This window comes from Magnolia sinica, chromosome 18 (assembly GCF_029962835.1).
Source record: "Magnolia sinica isolate HGM2019 chromosome 18, MsV1, whole genome shotgun sequence".
Taxonomy (NCBI): Eukaryota; Viridiplantae; Streptophyta; class Magnoliopsida; order Magnoliales; family Magnoliaceae; genus Magnolia; species Magnolia sinica.
The window spans coordinates 3881813-3907668 of record NC_080590.1 but is presented as its reverse complement, the minus strand read 5'-3'; the positions used below and the strand labels follow the sequence as shown (position 1 = coordinate 3907668).

Below are 25856 nucleotides of genomic sequence, written 5' to 3'. Positions count from 1 at the left end.
ATTCTCAACCTTTAATACTCCAAGTAAGAATACTACACACACATTCACTTATAAATAATAAATTTTCTTTCATACTTTTCGATGCAAGATTAAAGAAAAACTATACATTTTTATTTAAAATTTTCAAAATTGTTTTGATAGGAAAATGGAAATTTTAAATATTTTGATTTATTTCTTTAACAAAAAATTCAACAAATTCATATAAGGCACACGTTAGGAAACAATGGAGATAGGACACCAACCATGTGTCTTTATGTGGGGCCATTATAGTGTCTATCTTTCATCAAAGACGTTCATCATGAAACACTCATTACGATGAAAGGAGACACAAAAATTAAGTTGATCCAAAACTCAACATCCAACAACAAGTGAAAGGTTTTAGTTGCAAATTTTATGATGTTTATATTTGCATTGTATTCGAGTTATGCAGCTATTTTCTATGTTCGCTGAAAATAAGAGTTATCACTTGAGTAGATTTCACATGTACCACTTGGTGGACCTTCTTAAGCATTTTAAGTGCTTCGTATGATTTGGCTTATTGATAGTTGAATGGTGCACAACTAATTTTCATTGATTAGACAATCCTAGCTGTTGATGCAGTTTTTTGATAGACCATTGTGTGCCTGCACATAAAACAAATAAGGAAGACTCTGGCTAATGCAGGAGACCCTCTGTTGTCAAAGTCAGAGATTTTTGGTTTTTTAAAAAAAGTTTTAAGAAAAAGGGGTAATCTGTGTATACCTTTCACCATTGAAGGACACTCTATTTATATTAAAGGAAAGAATACAACGTCAAGCGATCTTTTTTATTTGACAAGTACATGTTGTACTTGAATTAAAACTTCTATCATATCAGAGATATCAAAGAAGGTAACGACACCTCGGAGGTATTTCAGCAGAGCTATTAGAAGGTCAGCGTTGTTTCATTGATAAAGTTGATAAAGCATGCTTGTGATATTTTGTGTTCACTAATTTCAGCAGCCCTTAGCTTCTTTGCCGGGCCTGATAACCTTACCAGGTTGTTTTTCTGAGAAGTTTGTTGAAGGTCATCCTGACCTACAATGCATCGACCTCTAGTCGGTTTAGCCTAGTATCCCATGTCAGTTGCTGTTGGATATATATTTTTTAATGGATCGGCTCAATTTTTTCCATAACACTAACCATCAATCAACAATAAATAAATTCTCCCATTCAATGCGGACCGTTGAGCAACCAACCGCCACCGTGTGAGTTGGGACAACGACGAGTGGCCTGCGCCACACGTAGTTTTATTTCATTCTTTAATCAGGGAGAGAGGAGATGCTGATATGGTTTATATATCACGTACGGACAAAATAGTTTCAACAAGAGACGCTTCTTTGAGTCGGACCCGGATCAGGACTTAATTTGAGTCGGATCCGGGTCAAGCATGCAATGCTAAAATCAGTTCCATCGACGAAATTACATGAGTGCCAATGTTTCAGACTCAGGCGATATCATGTCCGTTCATTATTTAAGAAGAATGAACGGCTACAAACCATACTTCCAGTATCATTGAGTCTCAGGGACCATAAAATAGACGGTTACAAAAAAAAATTCCAGCAGTGAAGATTCAGCATACAAAACTGTCCACCTGTGGTTTCTCCAATCTGACTCTTAGGCTACCATACATTAGGGAGGGGAGGGGCCCGCCTGATGCACGTCCTGGATCTCGTACGAGTCTGCTATATCGATACCGCTGAGGCGCTTGTGTTTGAGACATCCATGCATGCGTGGCCGAACTAGTTTAATAGAGAACCCACGTGGAATTAACGACCGATCCGGACCCCTCGTACGTGTATTACTTGGCATCCACGTGTCTCTGGTCCGTTCGTTCGAAAGAAAACCCTCAACTGATAACCAACAGGAAACCCCCACGTGGCAATATTAATCCGCTCGTTAGTGACGTCTTGTTGGTTCCTGCACCTCTCATGTCTTTTTCTTAATCCAAAAGCCTGATGATTCTGCTTCCACATGTCGAATTATCACAAACGTTATCATCCAACCATCTATAAGATGCAACTCTCCCTTTTATGTCTAGATCCAAAAATATAGCCTGATCCGTAAATCAGGTGGACCACACCAATAGGAGAAACGGGACATTTGGGAGCCGGACGCTACCGTAGAAACTTACTGATGTAATATAGGATCCACTACGTGGTATATATGTCATCAAATACATTCATCACATGAAACCTACTAGAATGAAGAACAAAAAAGAAAATAAATTCATTATATGTCTTTATTGAGCCACAAAAGTTGAATATATAGGTTTTAGTCATGATTGTAAATTTCTCCCTCTTTTTTGTCTGAATTTAGTTTTTATCTGAACAATTCTTTGGATATACGGTGGATATAAATTCTCTCACCAGATTAACGTTTTCAATTGATATTTTAAATAAACATTAGGGGTGGGCCACACGTCTCGAACGTACCTAATTACCATATATCCGAATGTATGTTATCATTTCACGTCAGTCTCTCCCCCTCCGTTCGTCTGTCCTCCCATCTCTTCCGTGATCTCTTCGAGGCTCCTAAAGTATGAGACAAGAAAGGGCCTATCTATCAAAAATAGGGTGTCAAATGTAAAACATTTCTTGGACAACAGAATCGGTCACAGTAATGATTGAACTTTCGGATCACGATAAATAGAACTCTTTTTATTTCATTTCTCATTTTCAAGTAAAAAAAGAAGAAAAAAAACCGCTGCAATAACCTCTCTGTCTCAGTGAAATGAGAGCAGGTATCTTTCCTCTCTTCTTCCGGATAGCTAGGGTTAGGGTTTCTCGTTCTTCATCTTTAAGATTTTTCTTTTCCTGTGCAGATTCAAGCTCTGTAGCAGAAGATCCGTCTATTTGAATCGCAATCTATACTTTCTCTTCGGGCCATGCTGATCTTTTCGGCGTCTCCTTCCGTTTCTAGATCTTTATCTAGAGCTAGGGTTTCAAATCTTTCCACTTCTTCTACCTCGATTTATCCTATTTCTTGTTCGTTTCCTGTTCGATCAAATGGCAAGTTCTGCACCTGCACGGTCTCCTTGTTGAAGGTTAGAGCGATGGCAGAGTTGGTGGAGGATAAGGAATCAACGGAGAGGGGGAGTGCGTCAAAAAGAATGGCGGCAATCGCCTCGGGGTCAGGGGCGGAGAAGGAGGTCCGACATTCAAGGACATTTCTTGATGTTCAGAGCGAGGAAGGTGATTCTGTTTTTTTTTTTTTTTTTCTTTAGAGTTGTAGTGGTTTTCTTGCTGCTTATTTTTGAATCTTGTGTCCTTTCTTTCTTCTTTTCTTGCATTTGTGTTTTTCAATGCCAGAGAATCTTGAATTTTGACTCAAGCAGAGAGTGAATACAAATACTTAAATTTACCAAGAATTTTTTGATTGATGGTTGGGATAACCCAAATTTTCTTCATGCGTAGCTGAAGTTTTGGCAAATAGGTTGTGGGGATAGAGGAACTGGCAGTCAAAATCTTGGTCATGTAACTTTGCGTTCATGTCATGCTCCATAAGGGGTCGTTTGGATGGTGGTAAATGGTTTACATTGTAAATGATTTACTAGTAAATCACTTAAAGGTTGTAAATGATTTGTAGCCTGTCTGTTTGGCTTTAAGTTGTAAATGATTTACTAGTAAATCATTTACAGTGTTTGGATAGCCTGTAAATGGTAAATGAAATCTACATTATAGGCTTTCATTAAAAAAAAAAAATAGAGCCGTTGCCATCTCCTCATTTACTAGTAAATGAAAACTCACCTTTTTGCTGGTAAATGAGAAAGGGGCTTTGCTACTAAATCATTTTACAAGTAGTAAATGATTTGCTAGCAAATTAGAGCATCCAAACACAAGTAGTAATTGATTTGCTGGTAAATCATTTACAACTTGCCCCATTTACCACCATCCAAATGACCCCTAACGTTCATGAGGGTTAGTTTATCAATGTTTAGTTGTCAAGGCTTAACTTCTTTGTTTCCCTCGAACCATCCATTGGCTAGGTTGGGAATTCTTATCACATCAAAATGGGCTTCATAGTGATTTCATCCTTTTCCCTGAAAACCAGGGTATTGAAATCGGAATGTGCATAGGATTCCGCCTGCATCACTGGTTGGTGGGAATTCTGCAATAAACTCTCCTGTGTTCCAATGGAAAGATTAGTCTTGTCCCTTTTCACCTATATCTTCTTTTCCGTCATGAAGATATCTCTACAATTGTTTATTCATAATTCTCATGTTTTCTTAATAAGAAAGAAAATGAAAAGATGCTCATATGAGCCCACTTTTTCAGCAGCTTTGGTTTTGCCTGAGAAAGGTGGAACATAGTTTCAGTATTTGGAATTTCTTCCCTATGAGAGTCTCATTTCTTTATGCATTCAATCCACAAGAAGCCTCATGACAGGGAAGAAGCATGTTTGCTTCCTAGGATTGCATCTCTCTCGAACCCAGTTCACTGCCCTTTTCTCAAAATTGTCTGATAAGTTGGCATTTGCCCGAAATTTGCTCCAAGCTTTTAATTCACATTAGCTGTCATTGCTAAGTATGAAAAGAGGATAAGTAGCTTGTTAATAGATAGGTATTGCCTGTTTGGAGAGTTGTTAATACATTAGATAAACGGTCTTTAACCTGTACTTTAGTACAGTTCCCTTTTGCTACTATCAAGGTAGCTTTTCCTCTTCTTTTTTTTTTTTTGTTAGTTTAATTCGTCACTTCCTGTTAATTTCTAATTTTCTATTTAGTGGCATCTTGATGGTATTCCTGCTTTGGGTGGAAACTTCAGTTATGCATGTAGGCTCCAAATATTTGTTTTGAGAAGTTATAACGACTGTGATCAACTTAGGCAATTTTCATTTGTTTGTTTGGTAGTTACTCCAGATTGGAATGTTTTGGTTATGACGGATCTATACTAACTGCAGAGCTGCTTTCTGGGATTAGAAAGGAAATGGAATCTGGAAGGCTGCCTTCAACTATTGCTGCTGGGATGGAGGAAGTATATCGAAATTATCGGAATGCGGTAACTTACAGTTGGAATGTACTGTATATTTCTGTCTTTTGATGGATTGTTGGGGAGATACCACGTGTACTTTGGTTCACCTTGAAGCCATCATCTTTGATTATTTATAACATATTAGTAATCTTTTAGGGGTTGTTTGGATGGGAGTAAATGGAGGTGAGTGGGAGGAATTGGGAGTAAATGGAGGCTAATGGCCTCAGAGGTCCGTTTGGATGGGAGTAAATGCATGAAAATGAAATGAAGTGGGAGTAAATAGGCCTATAAATGAAATCCTCTCTCAGAGGAGAGATTTGGAAGTAAATGGGGTCAAATGCCTTTTTGGACTCCCTTGGAGAGTCACACGAGTAAACAAAGGTTAAAAAATGATCCAAATATCGGCTACATTACTAAAATCACACCAATAGAATGATCCAAATAGTCTAAAGGTTGGCCATCTAAATGGGCGGTTAAAAAATGTTTGCAAGTAGCTTGTTTGTGATCCTCATGTTTGTGGCCCACCCGAGGCTCGAAACTTCATCTTTGGCTAAAGTATATATTTCAATGGGAATATTACAACTACTCTGTCAAATATCATATATTTATACTAATTTGGGTATTAAAGCTGATTTTGGATGTCACATATGTTCCTATGAATATATTGAAAAATTCCAATGCATTTTAATTCCTCCCATTTACTCCCATCCAAATAGAATATTTGGATTTCAAATGCATTTCATTTACTCCTATCCAAACACAACTGAGTAAGTCATTTACTCCCAATTCATTTACCTCCAATTCTATTTACCATTCACCTCCATTTACAAGCTCCCAAATGAGCCATTATTTTCTTGTTAAATTTCACTGTCGTGTTTCCTGAGTTGGCACTTACCTCATTTGCTTGGTATTGGTTTTTCGTCTCTTACTGAAAGTTCCGGTGTTTTTGTGTTGCTATCCTTTGCAAGACCTACTTATGCTGCATTGAGCTCTACTATTTGTCAGTACAGTTTTCCATTGCAACCTCTTTTCAAGAGTGCAATTTTTTATTTTTTATTTTTGGAAGCTAATGAAGATATTACTAAACCAAGAAGAGGAGAAAACAAAACCGGCCAGCGACAAGTCACCCTCTTGTCACTCAACAAGCTAGGAACCTTAGAAAAACAAAAAAGAACAAGGGAAAACCTGAAAAGCCGATACTAGAAACTAAAGGCCTTCAATCAGCTAGAACTGCCTCCAATCTCTCAAAAAGTCACCATAGAACACCCTTGGAACTCCTGTTTCATCAAATGCCCAACTGACAATATTAGCACAAATTTACCCTGAAAATTTCTTCTTTTACTTACACCACCCCAACAAAATCCCAAAAAGCACAGTCTTCCAAAGGGTCTCCATTCTACCTTTGAAAGCAACCCAAGATGTCCCGAATTGATCAAGTCTTCTTTTGCCACCATGCAGTGGGTGAAAAGGTGATGATCTGATTCCGCTTCTTTCCTGCACATGAAACACATATTTGGCCATGCTTATTCTTTAAGCTATTCAGAATAAAAATTTCTTTGCCATTGTGACTCAAGCAAATGCCTTGACTTGGAGGCACATGAGCCTTCCAAACTATAAGACAAGGAGGAGAAATGCCATTCCGATCCATCAACATTGAGAGGGAAGACCTAGCTGAGAAAGAGCCATTTGCTGCCCACCTCCAGAGAAGTGCCTTTTGTTTTCTAGAGGTTGCTAGCCCTACTACATGAAGTTACATGTCTCTACTTGGTATTTGCACAGAACATCCAAGCAGTGGATTGGCTGGAAACCGACTGCTTAGATGGTCTAACCCAACAGACTGGCCAATAGTTAAGTAGCCCAGATCAGTGAAAAATTACCGCTCTAAAAAACTTGCTCATTCTTCTTCTTTTAACTATTCGTTGTTTTCGTGCATGTGTTGGTGCATGATAGTTTACTAGCTTTTTTCTCTTTTTGCCAAATATCTAAACGGTGGATCCCACCGTGACTGGATCTCCTACACATGCTGGGCTGCTGCATTTAGAGGTGCATGTGGAGGGGTCTCTTTCACACATATGCTCTAGGTTGGGCATGCATTATAATTTATAGGGTAATGCTAAGTGCACTCGCTCGAGGCACTTTCTAAGTGCAAACATCTCATGCGTGGAAACAAGGAACAAATTTGTGATATTGCAGCCACTCATCAGGGGTCCCCACTCTGCAGATGCCGTGTGATAAAAATCAAATCAGGCTAATCATTAGGCGGGCCACTTGTGTACAAATTGATGTAGGACAATTAGCCACTTGCTCTAAAAGCTTGAACTGATAGAGAGTGGCGAATCAATCCCTTTATCTCATAGCCCAGGCCCCACATCGCATGGGTTAGGACCACGGCCGAACGTCCTCGTGGGCCCCACTTCACATGGGTTCCGCTTCACACGGGCCACCCACTGTAAGTGTGTCCTTGCATCCCACGGGCTACCCCACTCAAGCCCGACGTGAAAATGCCCCTGCATTACTCACCCCGGTGAGGAGTCTCAAACATGAAACTTCCTGCTCTAATACCAATTTGATGCAAGACAATTAGCCACTTTCTCTAAAAGTTCGAACTGATAGAGAGTGGTGAATCAATCCTTTTATCTCATAACCCAGGCCCCACATCGCATGGGTTCGGACCTCGGTCGAACCTCCTCATGCGCCCCACTTCACATGGGTTCCGCTTCAAACAGGCCACCCACCTCGCGCGTGTCCCCGCATCCCACAGGCTACCCCATTCGAGCCCAATGTGAAAATGCCCTTGCATTACAAATGGATGAACGGTTATGAGACATTGACCAAGATTTAACTTTGACGTACAACGATGGGTTACTTGATGATCAGATCATCCTGATTTCTGAGGTATTGCATCGGCATAGTCCAATATCACACGGGTGTGCTTGTTTCCATGTGTGAGGCAAGTGCACTTAGAATTTCTCTGCATGTAACATAGCACCTTCAAAATTAATCTGATTTAGCTTTTTCCTTGCATTGGCATGCTCTTTCACCCATTTTTAGTGCGCATGTTCATGTACCTTAATTTATATGTTTTGAATAAAAAAAATTCCATGTAACAAATACACGCACATGATTCTTGACATTGATTTGATTTTTGAATGACCTGGAGAGTAAACAATAGAGCTTCAAACTCAGCTGGAGGTAACTCTGGCCTACAAATATGAGTAGCATGACATAGTATAGCTGTGCCGTTGTGATGTCATGTGGTGTTCTTCATACCAACCTCACCTTCCCTAAATACGGATGGTTAATTTAAGCATTTTCTGTTGTTTTGTTATGCATATTCAAATGGTAATGCATTTTTTGTTCTGTTCTGATCTTTTTATTCTTCTTTTGGCAACCCAGTCCGATTTCCTTCTCACATTTTACTTTTCATTTTAAAACTGGTTTCTTGTGGTTCCATGTTTATTATAACTTTTTCTTGGTTTGAATTGATTTTTCTGTCTTGATTGGAGGCCCTTTTTGATTGAACTTCCTAACAAATGAGATTCAGTGTAGATATTGAAATAACATTAAAAAAATTAAGCGAGACGAAAAGCACGTGTTGGTAAAAATATTATACTGCTTGTCATCAGATGGTTAAGACTGAAGAGCTTTGTTGGTGATTGTGGTAGAGGAAATATCATGGGTTATGTGGATAATGTTGCAATGAATCAAAACATTTCATGACAATCTTGCATGGTACCTGCCATGCCATGTCTCCCTGTTGCTATGCCGCTGGTGTAAGGTGTCAGTTGGAGACTCCTAAATTCATTCTTTAGGAATTCGGAGGAAACATAGTCTGGACAATGTTTTGTTTGTTTGATGTTTATCTATTTCTCTGAGGCATATTTATACTTCCCGGAATGTTGAAGGACCTCATTTTTGTTGCTTGTCAGGTTTTGCAAAGTGGTAATCCCAAAGCAAGTGAGATCATATTGTCAAACATGGCTGTCACCTTTGACCGCATTTTAGTGGACGTGGAGGTTTGACCATCAGCTTATGTACTTTCAAGTTGTTGTTAGAAAACTGGTGCACTTGGATGTCTTATGTAGAGAAGCAAGTCTTCTGTATTACGAGCCTCTTACATCACAAAGGATTATATTTTTTCCAGGAACCTTTTACCTTTCCACCACATCACAAAGCGATACGAGAGCCTTTTGACTATTACATGTTTGGGCAAAGTTATATCCGCCCATTAATAGATTTCAGGTTGTTCAGTAATCTTAATGTGTTTCCTTAATTTATTTTTTCTGGGATGTGGCTTGAGAATTTTTATTGGCTTTGCTGTGGTTCGTGCTGATCAATTACATTTAAAACTTTATGATAGTCCTTTGGTGCTGGTTTTCTGATGATCTCCTTAAGACTTGTCATTTCACTTGGCAAACCTGTAGCAACTGAAACGGCTTTCTCATATGTTAACTATAAATGCAGCAGCAGAGAAGGTTTTCTCCCTCTGCTTTTCATTGCTTTTCTTAACTTTATTTTTCTTTCTGCATCTTCAGAAAATCATATGTTGGCAACATCGCTCTTTTTTCTGACATGGAAGAGAAGCTTCAACAGGTGCTTAATTTCGGATGATTTTCTTGTGATTGTGTGCTTCCAGTTGGTGGTGAAACCACTACTTGCATGTCCTTACTTTTTCACACCACATTCACGCAACCTAACAGGGATGAGATTATTATATTCCTTGTAAAACTGAAGTTTTGACTGGACAGCTGGGGGAATTTCGATTGTCTACAGTAGAGTTATTTAGTCTAATCTGTTATGCAACGTAAGCTAGGGATTTAGTCAGTTTCATATACCAGGAGATATATTCTTTGCAAGACACTAGGGGTGCACACGGTTCGGTTCGGTTTGGTTTTGGGGTGAAACCGGAACCGAACCGTTCCTAACGGTTCCAGGAAAACTAGAACCGAACCAGACCATTTGCACCCTAGAACCGAATTGGAACGGGACCATAAAAACCGGTTTGGTTCCGGTTCAGTTCTACGGTTCTGGGCCTTTTATAATCCAGCCCAATTGCATGGTTTGTTTTTTATAATCTAGCCCAATTGCATGTTTTTTTTTTTTTTGTTTAAAAAATCCATTCTAAGCTCCTCTGCTGGAAATTTTCACATAGAGTAATCTTGTCATGGTTTGTTTTTATGATCCTTTTGTGTTCCCAAAATGATTTTGCTACCAATGTCTATTCGTGTTGTGATCCATTTGATGAATGTTATAGTTTTTTATGTTAAAAAAAATAAAATTTAAATATTTATTGACCAAGGGGTCCGGTTCCAGGTTTGGTTCGGTTCTACAAAACCGCAAACCAAGAACCGAACCGAACTAACCGGTTCTTTGATTTTCGGAACCGGAACCGGAACCGGTGCACTTCAGAACCGGACCAAACCGTGCGGTCTGGTCGGTTCCGGTCCGGTTTACCGGTTCTACTGGTTCCATGTGCACCCCTACAAGACACCATGGGAACAGTACACAACTATGAATTTTATTTTAACCATTTCTCTCTTGTTTATGTCTGTATTGTTCCAAGTTCTGACAATGAAAGTTTACCATGTAGTTCCTACCAAGTGGATATTTCAGTGTGATTAAATCATGGAGTCAAACTCCACATCTCTTAAAAAAGTTTGATGCCTATCTTGAGAGTGCCACTATGTTAGAGGGGTGCACATGCTGTGTTTGGTTTTATGTTGAAATAGCTGCTCACTATTTTCCACCAATCGCCATGTAGTTCAGGTTGTCTTTAATAATGTGTGACATGTGCTATATGCTGTGCTGGGGAAATGGTGCTGTGGAGTGGGAAAGAACCCTGGCTGGTCTGGAGAAGCTCCTTTGCACTGTCTTTTGCATCTCCCTTCTCTGAATTTCCTCAATTAAATCTCTTACCTGAATTTTTAGTTAACGTTTTTCATTCTTTTCCACCATATTTATCAGCAGTTCATAGGAAATGATCAATGCTTATGTGCTGAAATATGTAGGGCCATAATATTGTCTTGATCTCCAACCATCAAAGTGAAGCAGATCCGGCAGTTATTGCATTATTGCTTGACACAAGAAATCCCCATCTCGCTGAGAAGTTGGTAGGCCAATTTGTTCAATGTTGTGCTTGTGAACGGAAGTGTAATCATGTTGAGTGGGCTTGACTGATCAAATATCATGGTTTGCGAAACAGACCTATGTTGCGGGAGATAGGGTTGTGACAGACCCCATTTGCAAGCCCTTCAGCATGGGAAGGTGCTCACAATGCCTTGCGATACATAGTGGAAAAACTTGTTTTGTTACTTTTTGAACACTTAGAATTTCTGGTTTTCTCATATACTTAGATCTTGTATCATACCAGAAATCTTCTGTGTGTATACTCGAAAAAACATATGCATGACATTCCTGAGCTTACCGAGATGAAAAAAAGAGCAAATACCCGGAGTCTGAAAGAGATGGCTTTGCTTTTAAGGTATGTTGGGAGTGCTTTCTTCTGCTCATGATTATGGATTTAGAGAATTAGTCTTTGGTTTTCCAGTTTGATGCTGCTAGCCAGTTGGGTTTACATATATGTCCAACTTAATTGTCACTTATTCTGCATTAATGATATGCTCCACGTAACTCAAACTTTTATTTCAAGTCATAACCCATTGGATTGGTACTCAGTCAAGGGCATGCTTTCATCACCTCTTTGGGAAAAACCTCATTTTAAATCTGCCTTCCTTTCACAAAATCACCTGGAACTCCACTCGCCATTTAAAAAAAAAAAAAAACCCTAATGTTTGTCACATCCTGACATTCAGGATAAAAACAGTAGCAGATACATCGAGTGATCAACATATTCCAAAACTCAAGCCTTGTTTATCTTAAAGTTTAAATCTTCTTCTTTTCTCTCAGATTTGAAACTGCTCCCACCTCTATCCTCTGTTGTCAATCTTCTTTAGCAAGAAGGGCTGTGTGTGTGTGTGTTGAGTGACAGCAAAATTATTTATTGAAAAACCTGCCACAAGGCAGGGAAAGAATGCAACATAGTGCAACGCTAACAATCTACAAAGGAAGAGATAGAAGCAGCTTTAGCTGCATTGACACAGGGGGCCCAACTCATGACAAGACCTTTGATTACGCATATCCTTTTTCCACCAAGGTCCTGCCATTCCTGAAACAACGCTTGTTCCTCTCCTTCCAAATTGCCCAAAAGATGGCCATAATGAGGAGCCTCCATGCCATGTCCATAGGCGGACACCAGCAGATTCTGGCATGACCCAAGATATCTGAACCAAGGCCAGGAACGACTCCCATACCATGCGGGTGGAAGGACAATGAATGAACAAGTGATTGATTGACTCTGTGTCCGCCATATAAAGCATACAATTCGCTCCTCACTGCTGCCACCATACATTCAATATGTCAGTGTTTGCAATATTGATATCGTACAATGTATCACACCCTTGGGATACGGAAATGTTGGAAAATATTACATTTATTGTGTAATGTATTGTAGTAAGAGGGAAATATTGGGGAAATTTTTAAAAAAAAATGGTGAAAATTTTAGTGAAACTTCAGGAGATGTTAAATAAAAAAATGATTACATATAACTCAGAACATTATAAAAATACTGGATAATAATTTTCCATTGTTTAAGGGACAAAACTATGAGCTATCGACCGTAAGTGATGCAATTATATCCAAAATGAGTCATATCATTCAAATATCATACAATAAATGCAATTAAACACAAATAATACAGCCAAAAAACTAAGAACCAAAAATAGACATTGATTTCAGGTATAAATGAAGTTGTGAGCTGGCTTGAAGGCAGCGACCCTATCCATACTGGTGCGACCATCAGTGTTACATAGACACATGCAACAAGAGCCAAGTGCCAAAGTGTCCAACATGGCAAACTGAAAAAAATCTAGTCAAGGCAACATTTCCGAATAAATTAAATAAAACAATGAATAAATGCAAAGGAAATTAGAAAGAATATTCACATAGTTCCAAAAGAAACAAATTAGTAGTAGTTTAAACTTGCAAATAATTTGCTAACAAAACATAAAAAATCATGGATGTTAAAATATTACAACTAAAATGAAGGAACAAAAGAACAAAAGTCAGAGAGGTTGCTTGAGGGATAGAAGAAGAGATCTTTGGCTTGCCAAAATAAATTTACATAACAAAAATATCAAAGACGGTGAAATGAAATCTTTGTGCAGAAAAAAATGTTTGGACACCTCGTGTGAAGTGTCCAACACATGGCACTTTTGATGGCATCACTAGGACACGTTGTCCTTGCAAATTTTACCTCAAGTGAAAGTGTCCAACTCATGGCACTTTTGATGACATCACTAGGACACATTCTCCTTACAAAATTTGAAGTATTGTGTTGTGTCCAGGGGAGTCCAAGTTTCCCCAATTGTTGGCATGGCAAAATCCTAGAAAGTAGAAGTGTATAGGTAATATTGGTGGCCATAATACTATTGCTCCACATAACTGCAGTACTATCCCCAACTCATGAGGTTATGATACCATGCTATTTACTCTCTAAGATACCATGCCATCTACTCTCTAAGATATTAATGGTACTCAAACTTAGCAATGTCACTACTATGCCTGTCAATAGTGGTACCAAGGAGTCAACTATTCTTGTCACTCCTAGTGGCATTGGCTGTGACCATACCCATATCTGTATCCTAGATACATCTGTTCATAGCCATGCCCCTGTTCGTATCTGCAGACATACTCATGTTCGGATTTCCCCAATTTCTTTCATTTTTTCATGTTTAAAATTGAAGTTACTTGAAATCCATGTTAAATTCATGAACCCATGCATTGTTACAAGTTTCTACTTGCCTTCATGCCAATCTATTAAAAAAATGAGAGTTTTGTCAAACAACCACTTGCTCTAAAAGCTCGAGCCATTAGAGGATGGTGTATCAATGTATATCAAGGGACTTTAACAACTTTAAACTAACTTTTCTTGCCCTTGGTGTTCCAGCTGGAATCTGCTCTCTGATCGCGATTCCTCTGTCAAATTTGTGTTTTGAATTGAAACAATCTGAGTGGATTTGTTAAAACACACCATCAAACACTGGGAAAAAAGGGCAAGAAGGATTTTATTATTATTTATTTATTTATTTTTAATCTAGATTTTTTGTTTCGATTTTTTAATTGAATATCACAGTTATCGTTGTGTCGCTCTTAAACAACCGAATCAGTTATGATATGTGGCAATAATGATATTATTAGGCAGATATCGACAATGATACCATCAATTCCATCTAAATTTCATATTCCCCCACAGTTTCACATCATTGACCAACAATACTGGAAGTTTTGGTGGATACTTGTGATGCATAGATAAGAGAAAGCCTTCCTTCTCCAGCAGCCAACCAATAACTATCATATGATCGGAGAAAGCTGTCCTTCTCTCAACTATCAAGTTTACTAAGCCACTGTTGCCAAAAATCTAGTCTTCCTCAATTACCTTATGATGTATCCAAGTCATCTGGTCATCTAATCAAGGCTAGTATCGGTCCATTTTGATGGCTGGTTATGGGATTAATCCCATTTAAGGGTGCAGATTTGTGCCCATATCAAGCCCATCCAATGGTCTGGATTACAGCCTATCCAATGTCTGGACAACCCATAAGGCCCAGCCAATGATCTAGACTGCAGATTTGGCCCATCCAAGCCACTAGATTGGATCAGATCAATGGCCTGTTTGGACCAGGACCCACAAATCCAATCAGATGGCCCTGATGGACAATCGGTTGAACCATGGGGCCCTCAAGCCCAACCCTAGATGTCTTTAGCCTATACGCACAAACTGTAGAAGGGGTGTACTTGCTGTATGAAACACTTAAACAAAGTATTCCCAAGCATTTGATTAGTATATAGAGAGGGATTTATGTTTTGGACTATAATTTTTTCCTTTTTTAAGTATCTTTTCATTTTCTTTTGTTCTTGTCAATTCCTTGACTTGTGCTATATCACTTTGGCTGTTGCTACATCAAATAAACCGTTCCTTTGTACCATGACAATAGTTAATTACAAATGTAGCTACATCTCACTTTTTCCTTGAATGCCAAAACTTCTTTTTCAAGACCTTATGTGACACTTTTGTTTTTCCCAAGTTTGTGTCTTTTAAAACATGAGAGTAGATGTCATTCAGAAGCAATTGTTTGCCAGCTGGTGGAATTGAAGTGATTTGTTTATCTTATTTTTCTGATTCTAGAGGGTTCAGAGTTTTTTTGTGATATTGAAGTGGTCTTGCTTTTCTATTTCTTCTTGAAGATTGATTCTAGAGATTTAGGGTTTTATTGCGATGTTGAAGCAGTCTTGCTTTTCTATTTCTTCTTCAAGAGTTTATTGTTACTGTTGCTAGCATTTAGCCATTTAGTAGTCCTTGCAGCTGTCAACTTAATTACTCTGGTTCTTGTGTCAAGTGTCTTTTGCTTCATTTGCAGCTTTGTTCTTTCTTCATTTGCAGAGCTTTGGATTGCTTTCTGGTTGCCTTTTTCTTTTCCTTCATTTCAAGGTTTAAAACATCATTTGGCATCTTCATTGACATGGATTCTTAGTAAATTCTGCTTCTTATTTACATGGTTTGAGCTTGCAAGTGTTATGATATTTAATTTTGCACAGTCATTAATAATTTACCATACTCTTCACCATGTGGTTATCTGACTTAGCCTAACTGGATGTAGGGCAGGAGCACAAATAATATGGATTGCCCCTAGTGGTGGCAGGGACCGCCCTGATCCTTTGACAGGAGAATTGTATCCAGTAAGTTATTTTTCTTGCATCGTTTGTTTTTCTTTTTCATCCCCCTTTCATGGCAGCTATATACAACACAAGAATTCCCTATTCTTGTGGTTCATGTGGTTAGAAAGGAATTCTTGGTGCTTTGAGAGTAAGAGTACTTCTGTCAGGGGTGTGATTTGTAAAGTGTTTCAGCATGTGAGAGAGTAGTGTCCTTGATTTTTCGGGTTGGGTTGCCTTTCCTTGTTTTACTGTTTTTTGTTTGTGCTGTTGGCTGGGCTCAATAAAGTTATCATCTTTCCAAAAAAAAAAAAAAGAGAAGAAAAAAGAAAAAAACACAAGAATTCTCTTTTTGGCTAACTTGTAAATATTTTTAAGGTTTTTTTATTTTTATTTTTATTAAATAAATTGGCACTAGGTTTCGACTCCCACATTTTCTATTCCTAGTTTATTTCCCCAACTTCTGTTAAACTGAGCTCATGACTGTCGTTCATTTTTGAAAATGATGAAAATAACCATATTTAGTGGTAACTATCCATTTTTTTCCAAACAACATATGCCCACCTTATTAGTGGGCTAGAGCTGTGAGATCATGGATCTACCCACTTTGAAGGGTCATCCACCTGATTAACTGAATATCGGCCCTACCCACCCATTTTTGTGACACATATCCACTCATTGCTTTAGTGAGAAAGGCTCTCAAAACAACTTGTATCCTCTCTCTCTCTCTCTCTCTCCCCCATCTATATAATTAATTATGTCAATTAATATCCTCTTGAAACTCCTTCATCTCCCAACACCCACCAGAATAGGGACCCTATTGTAAGCTCTCTCTAAGTCAAACCATGTCGAGATCCTTCCTCCTCCCCCAATATTTCTCCATTAATTGTCTAAGTAGGAAAATAGCTTTAGTGATAGACTTCCTTGGCATGAAACAAACTGATTTTCTAATACATTTGTCTCATGCCTTAGTGTTTGCTCAATCACTCTTTTCCAATGTTTCATAATATGGCTTATCAGTTTAATCCCACAATAGTTGGTGCAGCTCTACATGTTTTTTATATTCTTATAAATGGGTACCATGGTACTTTTTCTCCATTCGTCTGACATTTTCTTTGATGTTACAATATTGTTGAACAACTTTGTCAACCAAAATAATCCAATATCTCCTTTATACTTCCAAACCTTGGTATACTATTTGGTCTAAGGGCCCCATGCATACAAGTGAAAATCCATGCCCATGGTCTAGATAGTTGTCTGCTGTCCATTTTTCATGGTCTAGACCACTGTACACACTCAATAGTGAAACATGATTGTTTCTATAATTGTCCGCGGAGGGTATCCCCAATTTGTTGGGATAAAGCTTAGATGGTGGTGATGATGATGATTATCCATGGAGGATATTTCCGTCATTTTCTACACGGGGTTTTTCATCACCATACAAAAAAGGCTGACTGGTCGTGAGCTCAATTTGATTGAAAGTGGGAAAATAAACAAGTCATTAAAAAAAGTGAGTGCGAAACCCAATTTATTTGGGTGGTTCTGTCTTATCATGCAAGCCAAAAAGAGGGTGGCTTTTCATAAAACTCCCTTATTTTGTTGGATCTTCTCAAATTTTCTTTAGCATGTTATGGCTTCTACCGCCTTTTCCTTTCTATATTCCAAGAAAAGATATGACGGTGATGTAGATACAGGAGGCTTGAATTTCTTGTGATTGATAATGCTAAATATTGAGGGTTGTACAAAGGATTTCTAGATTAGACCTGTCTTCCTTTTATGATGAATTGTTTTACTAGTCCATTTCTGGATGAAAAATATTCAAAATAGTTGGAATCAACTTGTCATTATTTTCAACAAGCATAGCTGGAATCAAGGATTAGGGTGAGTTCAGTTGCACAATTGAATCGAATTGCAATTATTTTTCTAATGGAGCGGAATAATCAGATTGTGGTTTGCTTAGTAAGCATTCATATTGAGGGGCGAGGCTCCACATTAAAATTACTATACTTTCGAGTTGGATGGGAAAGGAAAGCAAATGGAGTTTGGCGTCACTTCAGTATGAATATGCAAGAACATATTAATTTTAGTATGGAGGACCTTTACTTCTCCAGTTGTGACCTGCTTACTGAAGACACATTGGAAGAGGAATCCAGCCTTTCATTTTTTCTTTCTTCGCAAATTATCCGCATTCATCTGTTTAAATAAGTGAACAAGGAAGCTATTGTTCCTTGTTCATATTGCTCCAATATGGAGTTCTAGATCCAGTATGATACAATTAGGTTTATGTTTAGCTTTTCCCCTTCTTTTCCTTTTCTCATGACACGAGGAATGCTATAGCATCCTTTGATGGCATCTTGTACTGTTAGCTTGCTCATTTTTCAAAGGAAAATGAAAAGGTGTTGGGTCTTTCTTTTTCCATCGTGTCAGAAAGCTTGTAGGGTTATGTGAAGAGCCCCATTGGATGTCCTCTATAGGCAAAAGAGAAAAACTGAAAGTATTCACATATATCTTCTGATATTTATTGGCGATATTGATCCCTGTCACATTTGTTTATCAAGGTTGTCTTTTTTGTTTTTTCTTCTCTAGGAGTTATACCTTTTGTTTTATCGTGAGCTTTCTCACATTTATGGTCGTGCCATAAGGCAATACATACAGTTAATGTGGGGGCAAAAACTTCAATATCTAGATGTACAATGTGATGCTTCATCTCCATCTGCCTAGGTAAGATCATGAGATGCTTGAAATTGTCTGTAAAGAAACTTGAGAATCTTTTGTTCATTTGTATGCCATAGAGTTGATTCTCCCATCATGAAGCATACATTGAACAATTGTCATCTGCCAGAAGATGTCTGTTGGAGAGCTTTTCCTTCGTTTGTCTAGCCCATTTGTGGCACAAAAAGCCAATGAAATTAAAGACAAGGTTGTCCAGCTACAGGGCAATAGAGGAGATATTTGTCTCTCAAAATAGTTAAAAAAGGTGTTTTCCAACACATTCCCTTTTGGGTACCACTGGACAACACTTTAACGTACATGTGCGTGCTAATGTGACTTGTGTCAATGTGCCAAGGTCCACTGTCCATCTTGAAGTGTTCCATACACATGTGCCACATGTGCCAATGTATCAATGTCCACCTATGTCACATGAGCCACGTGCCATTGACCATCTTCTAGCACCCGTGTGTCACTGTGAATCTTCAAGTGCCCACATGTGCCACAATCCACCCAAACATGCCTCGTATGTGCCAATATGCCATGTTAATGTGCCTATCCATCCATCCTATTCCAAGGTGTCAGATAAACAACATAGATAATATTAAAAGCCCATCCAGGATGGATGTGTCCAGAAAAGACTATCAGGATAGATGGGTCCAGGTCATGGTTTTTTTAATTAAAAAAAACGGTTATGTTTCGTCCGTCTTGATCCCCACCGTTACACGTTAGGGGGGGTGAATTGGTTAACTGAAAAAAAAGCACTGCACTGGTCTATATTGGTCGATAACGCCGTACTGCCACCTTTGTGGGGCCCAATACACCTGTTATTGGGCGACACTGCTATAAATGCTCCTTTTTTCTTCTCTATCATATTTTTTCACCGTCTTCTTTGTTTCAACGGTTCAACCCTAGAGGAAGCTCATAAACTTATTTTAGACAAGATGTGGGCCTGTTTTGGGATATAAAATGCCAGATTTGAGTGGGATAATGGGATTTGATAATCAAAGTAGAATAGACTATTTTGGGAAAAATCAGGAAAATGGGTAATCCATCACTCTTTCTCCCCATTTTTTTCATTCTTTGTTATATTTCAATGAAATGGGCCATAATCCACCAAATCATGCTTGATTTGTGTTTAATTAGTGTCTAATTGATTGACTTTCAAAAGTTCAAGTCGACAGACAACATTCTTATCAAAGAATGGTTTGGTACACTATTGATTACATGTTTAAAATGCATAAAATGATATATTTTGGTGTTTTACATATTTTCCTAATTTCCCAAATAATGTTTCAAGATTTTTTGGGAGAAAAAAGCCCGCTGATATATGCGTGCATCGTCCAAGACACCTTGTATCATTTCATTTTTAGGCTCGGCCGATATGCCCATCGGTACTATTATTCAAAACCTTGGTCTAGATAGGCTTGTCCAGGATAGAGCCTTTGCTGCTACCAAGGGGGCCCTTAATGTGAATATTTAGTTTTCTTCATGTTGTTGGAAATAGAACTTCTCAAATACATCCTAGTTGTTCTATTTCAACTTTTAATTTTTAATTTTTTTAATCCTCAACTGTTATGATAATGTCATACTCCATTGGTACTCTTTAGTTTGTTTGTCCTAGTAATAAACTACATGAATGCTCTTCTGCCATTTCACTCTACATAGTAATATATGTACTGCATGTTTGCTTTTCCGTTGCCATGATGCCATTGTTTCTGGTGGTTACTGATAAAAGGGGGCCAGGCACCCTTCGATGCATCCTCAGTTGACAACATAAGGAGGCTTTCAGATCATTCAGGTGTTCCAGGGCATATATACCCTTTATCACTGTTATGCTATGATATCATGCCACCGCCACCCCAGGTATGCCCATATCTAAGAACTGATGTTGTCTTTCAGTGGCTTCATTTTCCTCACGGTGCAATCTTTCTTTCTTCTTTTTATTTTTTTTATAGGTAGAGAAACAAATTGGTGAGCGAAGAATGATTTCTTACCATGGAGTTGGGTTATCCGTGGCTCCAGAAATGAGCTTCAATGAAATTACCGCTGGTATTGCAAACCCCGAAGAGGTTGGTTTTATTTGTTTACTAAAATTTATTTGCACAAAATTACCTAGGTTACAATGATTGCCTTCATCTTGGACTTCATAATTCATGACCCCATTTGATAATATAGGTACAAGTGTGCCCATGTGTCATTTGCTGGGTTTTGTAAATTGATGTCAATTTATCCAACGAGGACATTAGGAATGGTCTATTAATTAACAATAATTCCATTACTATGATAACCTTTATCTCAGGCTTCATTGTTTATGAAATCATCTTGCTAATACGGGTGTAAATGTGTCAGTGTATTCATTTGCTTGGTTTTGCAAGTTGCCGTCAATGTATCCAATGATATCAATGGGAATGGTCTATTAATTTCCAGTAATTCCATGACTGTGATTAACTTCATCTTGGACATCATAGTTAGTGAAGCCATCTTGCTGGGTCAGCTATAAGTATTTCGCTGTGTATTTATTTGATTGGTTTTGCAAATTTGTGTATTCAACTAGACGAGTTGGAATGGTCTATTAAATTTACAATAATTTCATTACTGGTTTGCAGAATTTGGTTGACAAAATCAGTGGATCAAATCTGTACTCAAGTTTAATTGTGGATCTACACTTGATAATGTAATATTGTTGGCCAGTCTTGTCATTTCAAGGAATAATGCGGTCCTTGCCCGAAAGACGTAGATTGTCTCGGGCCTTGAGGCTTCTAGTGGGTCCCATGTATTGGTGAACCAGACTGTTGGTCCGATGGACTCCATGTTTAGACCATGCTCCAAACTTCTCTAACATAGGAAGGAAGATCCCATCCGTCCACTCTTAGGCCATATTTCCATTAAATGTGAACCATCTGTGCTTCTTTTGTAAATGTCTATATGCTGGCCACTGATTGAAGGGTTTTGGACTGTTTGATTACTGAGATTTCTTGTGCATAGTTTACCCATGGTGAGGCTCATTGTCTCTATCTATGGACCCATGAACCTCACTCGTTATCGAACTCAGGGACTGAGGATACTCTGCATATCCCCAAGTTGAGGATCATGTAATTCCACAATATCATAGGTAGACAACTCAAAAGTGATGAATGACCACATACGTTTTACATTTTTTATTAGTTGCGTTAGGTTGGCAATACTTGTTGATTGTAATCAATCTATGTAAGAGACTATTAGATAACGCTTAGTTGTAATCAACCTATGTAATAGTCAATTACATTGCGCCTATGGGAGTTTTGTGCTCTCACTGCCAGTCCCAGGCCCCAGGCAAAGGAGGTTGGCAATGGAATGGCGAAACAGGATTCATGTAGCCAACCCATTTAATTGGGATAATGCTTGGATGATGATGATCTAGGGCTGGCAATGGGACGGGATGACCCACGGGCCAACCAACCCAACCCACTTCAAAGTAGGCTTAGGTGAGTTTGTTGGGGCTTGGGGTCAGAAAATGCAGCCCATTTGAGTAATTGGGTTGGGCTTGGTTTGACCCTGCCTGTCCGTAATGTTTTATTTATACAAAAAAAAATAAAAATGATGATGATGGTGGTGGCACAAGATTCATGTAGCCTATCTGAATTAATTGAGAAGACCAGTGCTAATGGGTTGACCCACGGGCTGGCAATGTGATGACAAAAATAAGTTGGCACTGGTCATCACATTTTGGGTTACAGATCAGGTTTGGGCCTGAATCATTGGTATGCTTGGCAAATGGTTCAGGCTCAGGCTGATGCTGATGGACTAGATCTCAGTGCTGAAGTTATTGCCATGCCTAGTTGCATTGTTGGAGGATAACCAACCACACATTCTCCAAGATATATCATATATGCATACACAACTTCTGTCAAGTTTTATCATTCTAAGTGGGACCATGTGCTCTTTCTTGCAGGCAAAAGTGGTTTTTTCACAGTCTTTGTTTGATTCAGTAACTGAGCAATACAAAGTGCTTAAATCTGCAATATATGGCAATCAAGGACTTGAAGCATCAAACTCTATTATTTCTCTCTCGCAGCCATGGCAACCATCACCCGAGTAGTTTTCTCTTTGGTCTCCCCTATACCGTGAGGTATCTCTCCCACATGGTTATTTGAGCAGGTTTTTGAAGATGTAAATCATAGGAATTGATTCTGGATTAAAATTGTATCAGGTTTCTAGGATTTTGTAGGTTCATATGTTTCCTCAATTAGACTTGGTGCTAGTTGAATAGCCTGTTTCCTTTCCAATGATTAATGTCTGTCACTGTAACTAAGCATTCCATTTGTATCATTGTATGTGCATCATAATTTACTTAATTGCCTGAGGTGCTGGTAGTGTTTTTTTTTTTTTTTTTTTTTGGTTTTTTTGATATATATATACACACACACACACACACACACACGGAAACGCTCACCTGCGAACCAGTTCGTACGTACTATGTATGAACTTTTTTGAGAACCCATCATACGTGATGTGGATCCAAAATCTGAACCGTTCATGTGAAGCAGCACCTCCTGAAACCCCCCATGCCCAAGTTTTACTTTGATCTAAAACTTTGATGGGCCATGAAAAATGAAAACAGTTTCCTCCCTTGATTTGCATTTCTCTTTGCTATGGCCCACTAGAATATTAGATCAGGGTGAAAATTTTTCACGTAAGGTTTTATGGGATTCCGCATCACATGGACCGTTCAGATTAGACACCCATGGCACGTGTGCAAAGGTGCGCACGTGCGTAGGTGTGCAGGGGAGCATGACTCTATATATATATATATATATATATATATATATATAACACAATCTTATCTGAAGAATGTAATGTTATTACTTATTAGTTTGCTAATCATTTTATTTTACCTTCTCCAAATGTGGACCTCAACGTTTAGTGCATGTTTGGATCTGCTATCAGATGTGATTGCTAGTATTTCCCTCGGGTGCGTTTGGTTGCACCAAACATCTTGAAATTTCATGATATTGTGCACCAACTTAGATTGTTTAATCGTGAAATATCATAACATTTCATGAAACTTGTTGCAGCCACACACGCACTCCTAATGAAGTGGAAAATAACTAAATCACAATTTCCTTGGTATTCATATTTGAGGCTCTGAGCTTCAAATTTCAATTATGTTACTTCCAAGTTAGCCTTGAAAGAAAGGTTATGGAATTTTGATGGCTTCTTCCTCATTATGAATATGGGGAAACATAATTACTTTTTATTATTTAGGGTGCATTTGATTGCAGCAAATATCATGAGATTTCATAATTAATCAGTCTAATTTGATGCAAAATATCATCAATTTTCATGATATTTCCTGATTAATCAGTCAAATTTGGTGCAATATATCATGAAATTTCATGATATTTGGGGCCTCACCAATTGCATTTGTTGATTAAACTGGATGTTTGCAATTCAGTTCTTTGTCCATCCAAATATATCCTCTGTTATTGGGAAAATGGCAGCAACAAAAGCATGAAGATTGTAGTGCAAATGCTGCCGGCTAACAGGGTGAAGCCATTTTATTGGTGCCTCCATCATCAGACATTACAACACATTTTCCAACAGGCAGCAGCCAAGCTACTGTAAAGCCAGTCATTTTCCTGTCATCATGGGATCTTGAACTAAATTACATGTACTTTACACCCCAAAGGATGTTGTCAAGTAAAGATGTCCATCAGAATGCTCCATCAGAACGTGGAGCGTTCTGATGTGTCCAGTGGGTACATGTCAGGCCTTGGTTAGCCGATCAGAACTGTCAAACTGTTAGGAACCACTATGGATAGTGGACATCCTAAAATATCAAAGGATCCGAAGTTCCTTGTCATCCAGTATGTGAACATTTTCTGGACTGTTGCTGTATCTTTTCTTAACTGTGTATGCCTGGGTCCCTGATCAAAGGATAGGATCTTCCAACTTTGGGACATTTTCTTAGCATCTCCCGTCCATGGCGGGACCCCACCAATAAACGGTTAAGATTGCCAAACAGTAGATCCTACTGGATTAACTGGACATCAGGACACTATTCACGTTCTGATGCATCAGGACCTCATAATTTGTCAAAGATGAATGGTTTTATCTAAGATAGTTATGTGACATCAAGTGATCTTTTCTGCATGTTTCTGTGGGCTTTTTCTTTTTTCCCACGGGTCTTCATGCAAAATCTGAGTTTCGTTGTTGTAAACAAATTCAAGGGCATATGCTTAATCAGTGGATGGATTATATTTTCTTTACAAAAGTGGCTGCAAACAAGAAGTTTCTTTCTTTGATTAATTGGAATCTTAAGATTTGTGTATGAACCCAGCACTGTTTGCAGTTGCACACTGTTCATCTCAAGGAACGAGGACTGCCGAGAGTTCATATTATGAGATAGTGATTTGATATACAAGTTCTTTGTATTATTATTAGTTTTAAGATGAAATATCTGTGTGCCCCATTCCAGGTTTAGGTGGCTTTTCACTGGCTTTGTATAATTCAGTAACCAACCATGAACAATGTGCTTCGATCTGCTATACGCGGCAATAAACGGCTTAATGTGGTGGACTCTGTTACTGCTCTATGACAACCAACCATGGCTGTATTCCGGGCTGCTTTCGTGGTAGTTTAGCCCAGATCTTTCTGAAGTATTGTTCTTTCCTTTCATTCTTCTTGAAGATGTATTTCATAAAAAAATCCTTCCTGATTAGAACTATAATCAGAATTTCAAGGGTAGCTTACCACTGTACAGATCATTTTACTCTGTTCAATTGCATAACTTTGTAGTTGTTTTATTGAATTTTCTTGGCACAGGTGGTGATGTCATTAGCTTGCTTCCTTTTTTTCCTATCTAGTTCTGACTCTTTTGTTTTTTTCCCGTGAGAGTACCTCATCAATGTTCAGGAGATGGGTGAAATGGTAGAGATATGAGCAGATGACCTGATGGAAACTAGGGCTGTCAATGGATTGGATCTTGATCCCTATCCCATTTGAATTCGCTCTGATCAAATAGGATCCTTACAATTGGATTGGCTTTGGATCTACCCCAGTTCGATTAGATAAAAGTCCGATTTTCAGGAGATGCTGAAATGGTAGAGATATGAGCAGATGGCCTGATGGAAACTAGGGCTGTCAATGGATTGGATCTTGATCCCTATCCCATTTGAATTCGCTCTGATCAAATAGGATCCCTACAATGTTCAGGAGATGGGTGAAATGGTAGAGATACGAGCAGATGACCTGATGGAAACTAGGGCTGTCAATGGATTGGATCTTGATCCCCATCCCATTTCAATTCGCTCTGATCAAATAGGATCCTTACAATTGGATTGGCTTTGGATCTACCCCAGTTCGCTTAGATAAAAGTCCGATTTTCAGGAGATGGTGAAATGGT

General features: G+C 38.5%; 1 protein-coding gene across 4 annotated transcripts; it reads left to right on the top strand.

The window, feature by feature from the left end:
* The first annotated feature begins 2495 nt into the window (after nucleotides 1–2495).
* On the top strand, nucleotides 2496–25262 carry LOC131233108 (glycerol-3-phosphate acyltransferase ATS12, chloroplastic-like). Of its 4 annotated transcripts, none has more exons than XM_058229712.1 (14): nucleotides 2496–2630; nucleotides 2842–3211; nucleotides 4920–5017; nucleotides 8920–9006; nucleotides 9135–9232; nucleotides 9526–9583; nucleotides 10999–11100; nucleotides 11193–11254; nucleotides 11361–11471; nucleotides 15706–15784; nucleotides 20216–20335; nucleotides 20428–20541; nucleotides 22404–22580; nucleotides 24930–25262. In XM_058229712.1, exons 2-13 carry the CDS (start codon nucleotides 2905–2907, stop codon nucleotides 22548–22550), a joined length of 1383 nt encoding a protein of 460 aa, XP_058085695.1. In that variant the 5' UTR covers nucleotides 2496–2630; nucleotides 2842–2904; the 3' UTR covers nucleotides 22551–22580; nucleotides 24930–25262. The 4 variants fall into 4 exon arrangements, with proteins under 4 accessions (XP_058085695.1, XP_058085694.1, XP_058085693.1 ...); XM_058229711.1 differs by having other exon boundaries at nucleotides 2515–2636; XM_058229710.1 differs by lacking the exon at nucleotides 2496–2630 and adding an exon at nucleotides 2644–2760.
* Nucleotides 25263–25856: the final 594 nt, after the last annotated feature.

What these genes read in the sequence shown, in the direction of transcription:
- LOC131233108 (XM_058229712.1), top strand. Translation starts at nt 2,905, where the DNA reads ATGCTGATCTTTTCGGCGTCTCCTTCCGTTTCTAGATCTTTATCTAGA. An exon ending in TGATGTTCAGAGCGAGGAAG is followed by an intron (nt 3,212 to 4,919) that starts GTGATTCTGTTT and finishes TACTAACTGCAG; the next exon opens with AGCTGCTTTCTGGGATTAGA. An exon ending in GCATTTTAGTGGACGTGGAG is followed by an intron (nt 9,007 to 9,134) that starts GTTTGACCATCA and finishes TATTTTTTCCAG; the next exon opens with GAACCTTTTACCTTTCCACC.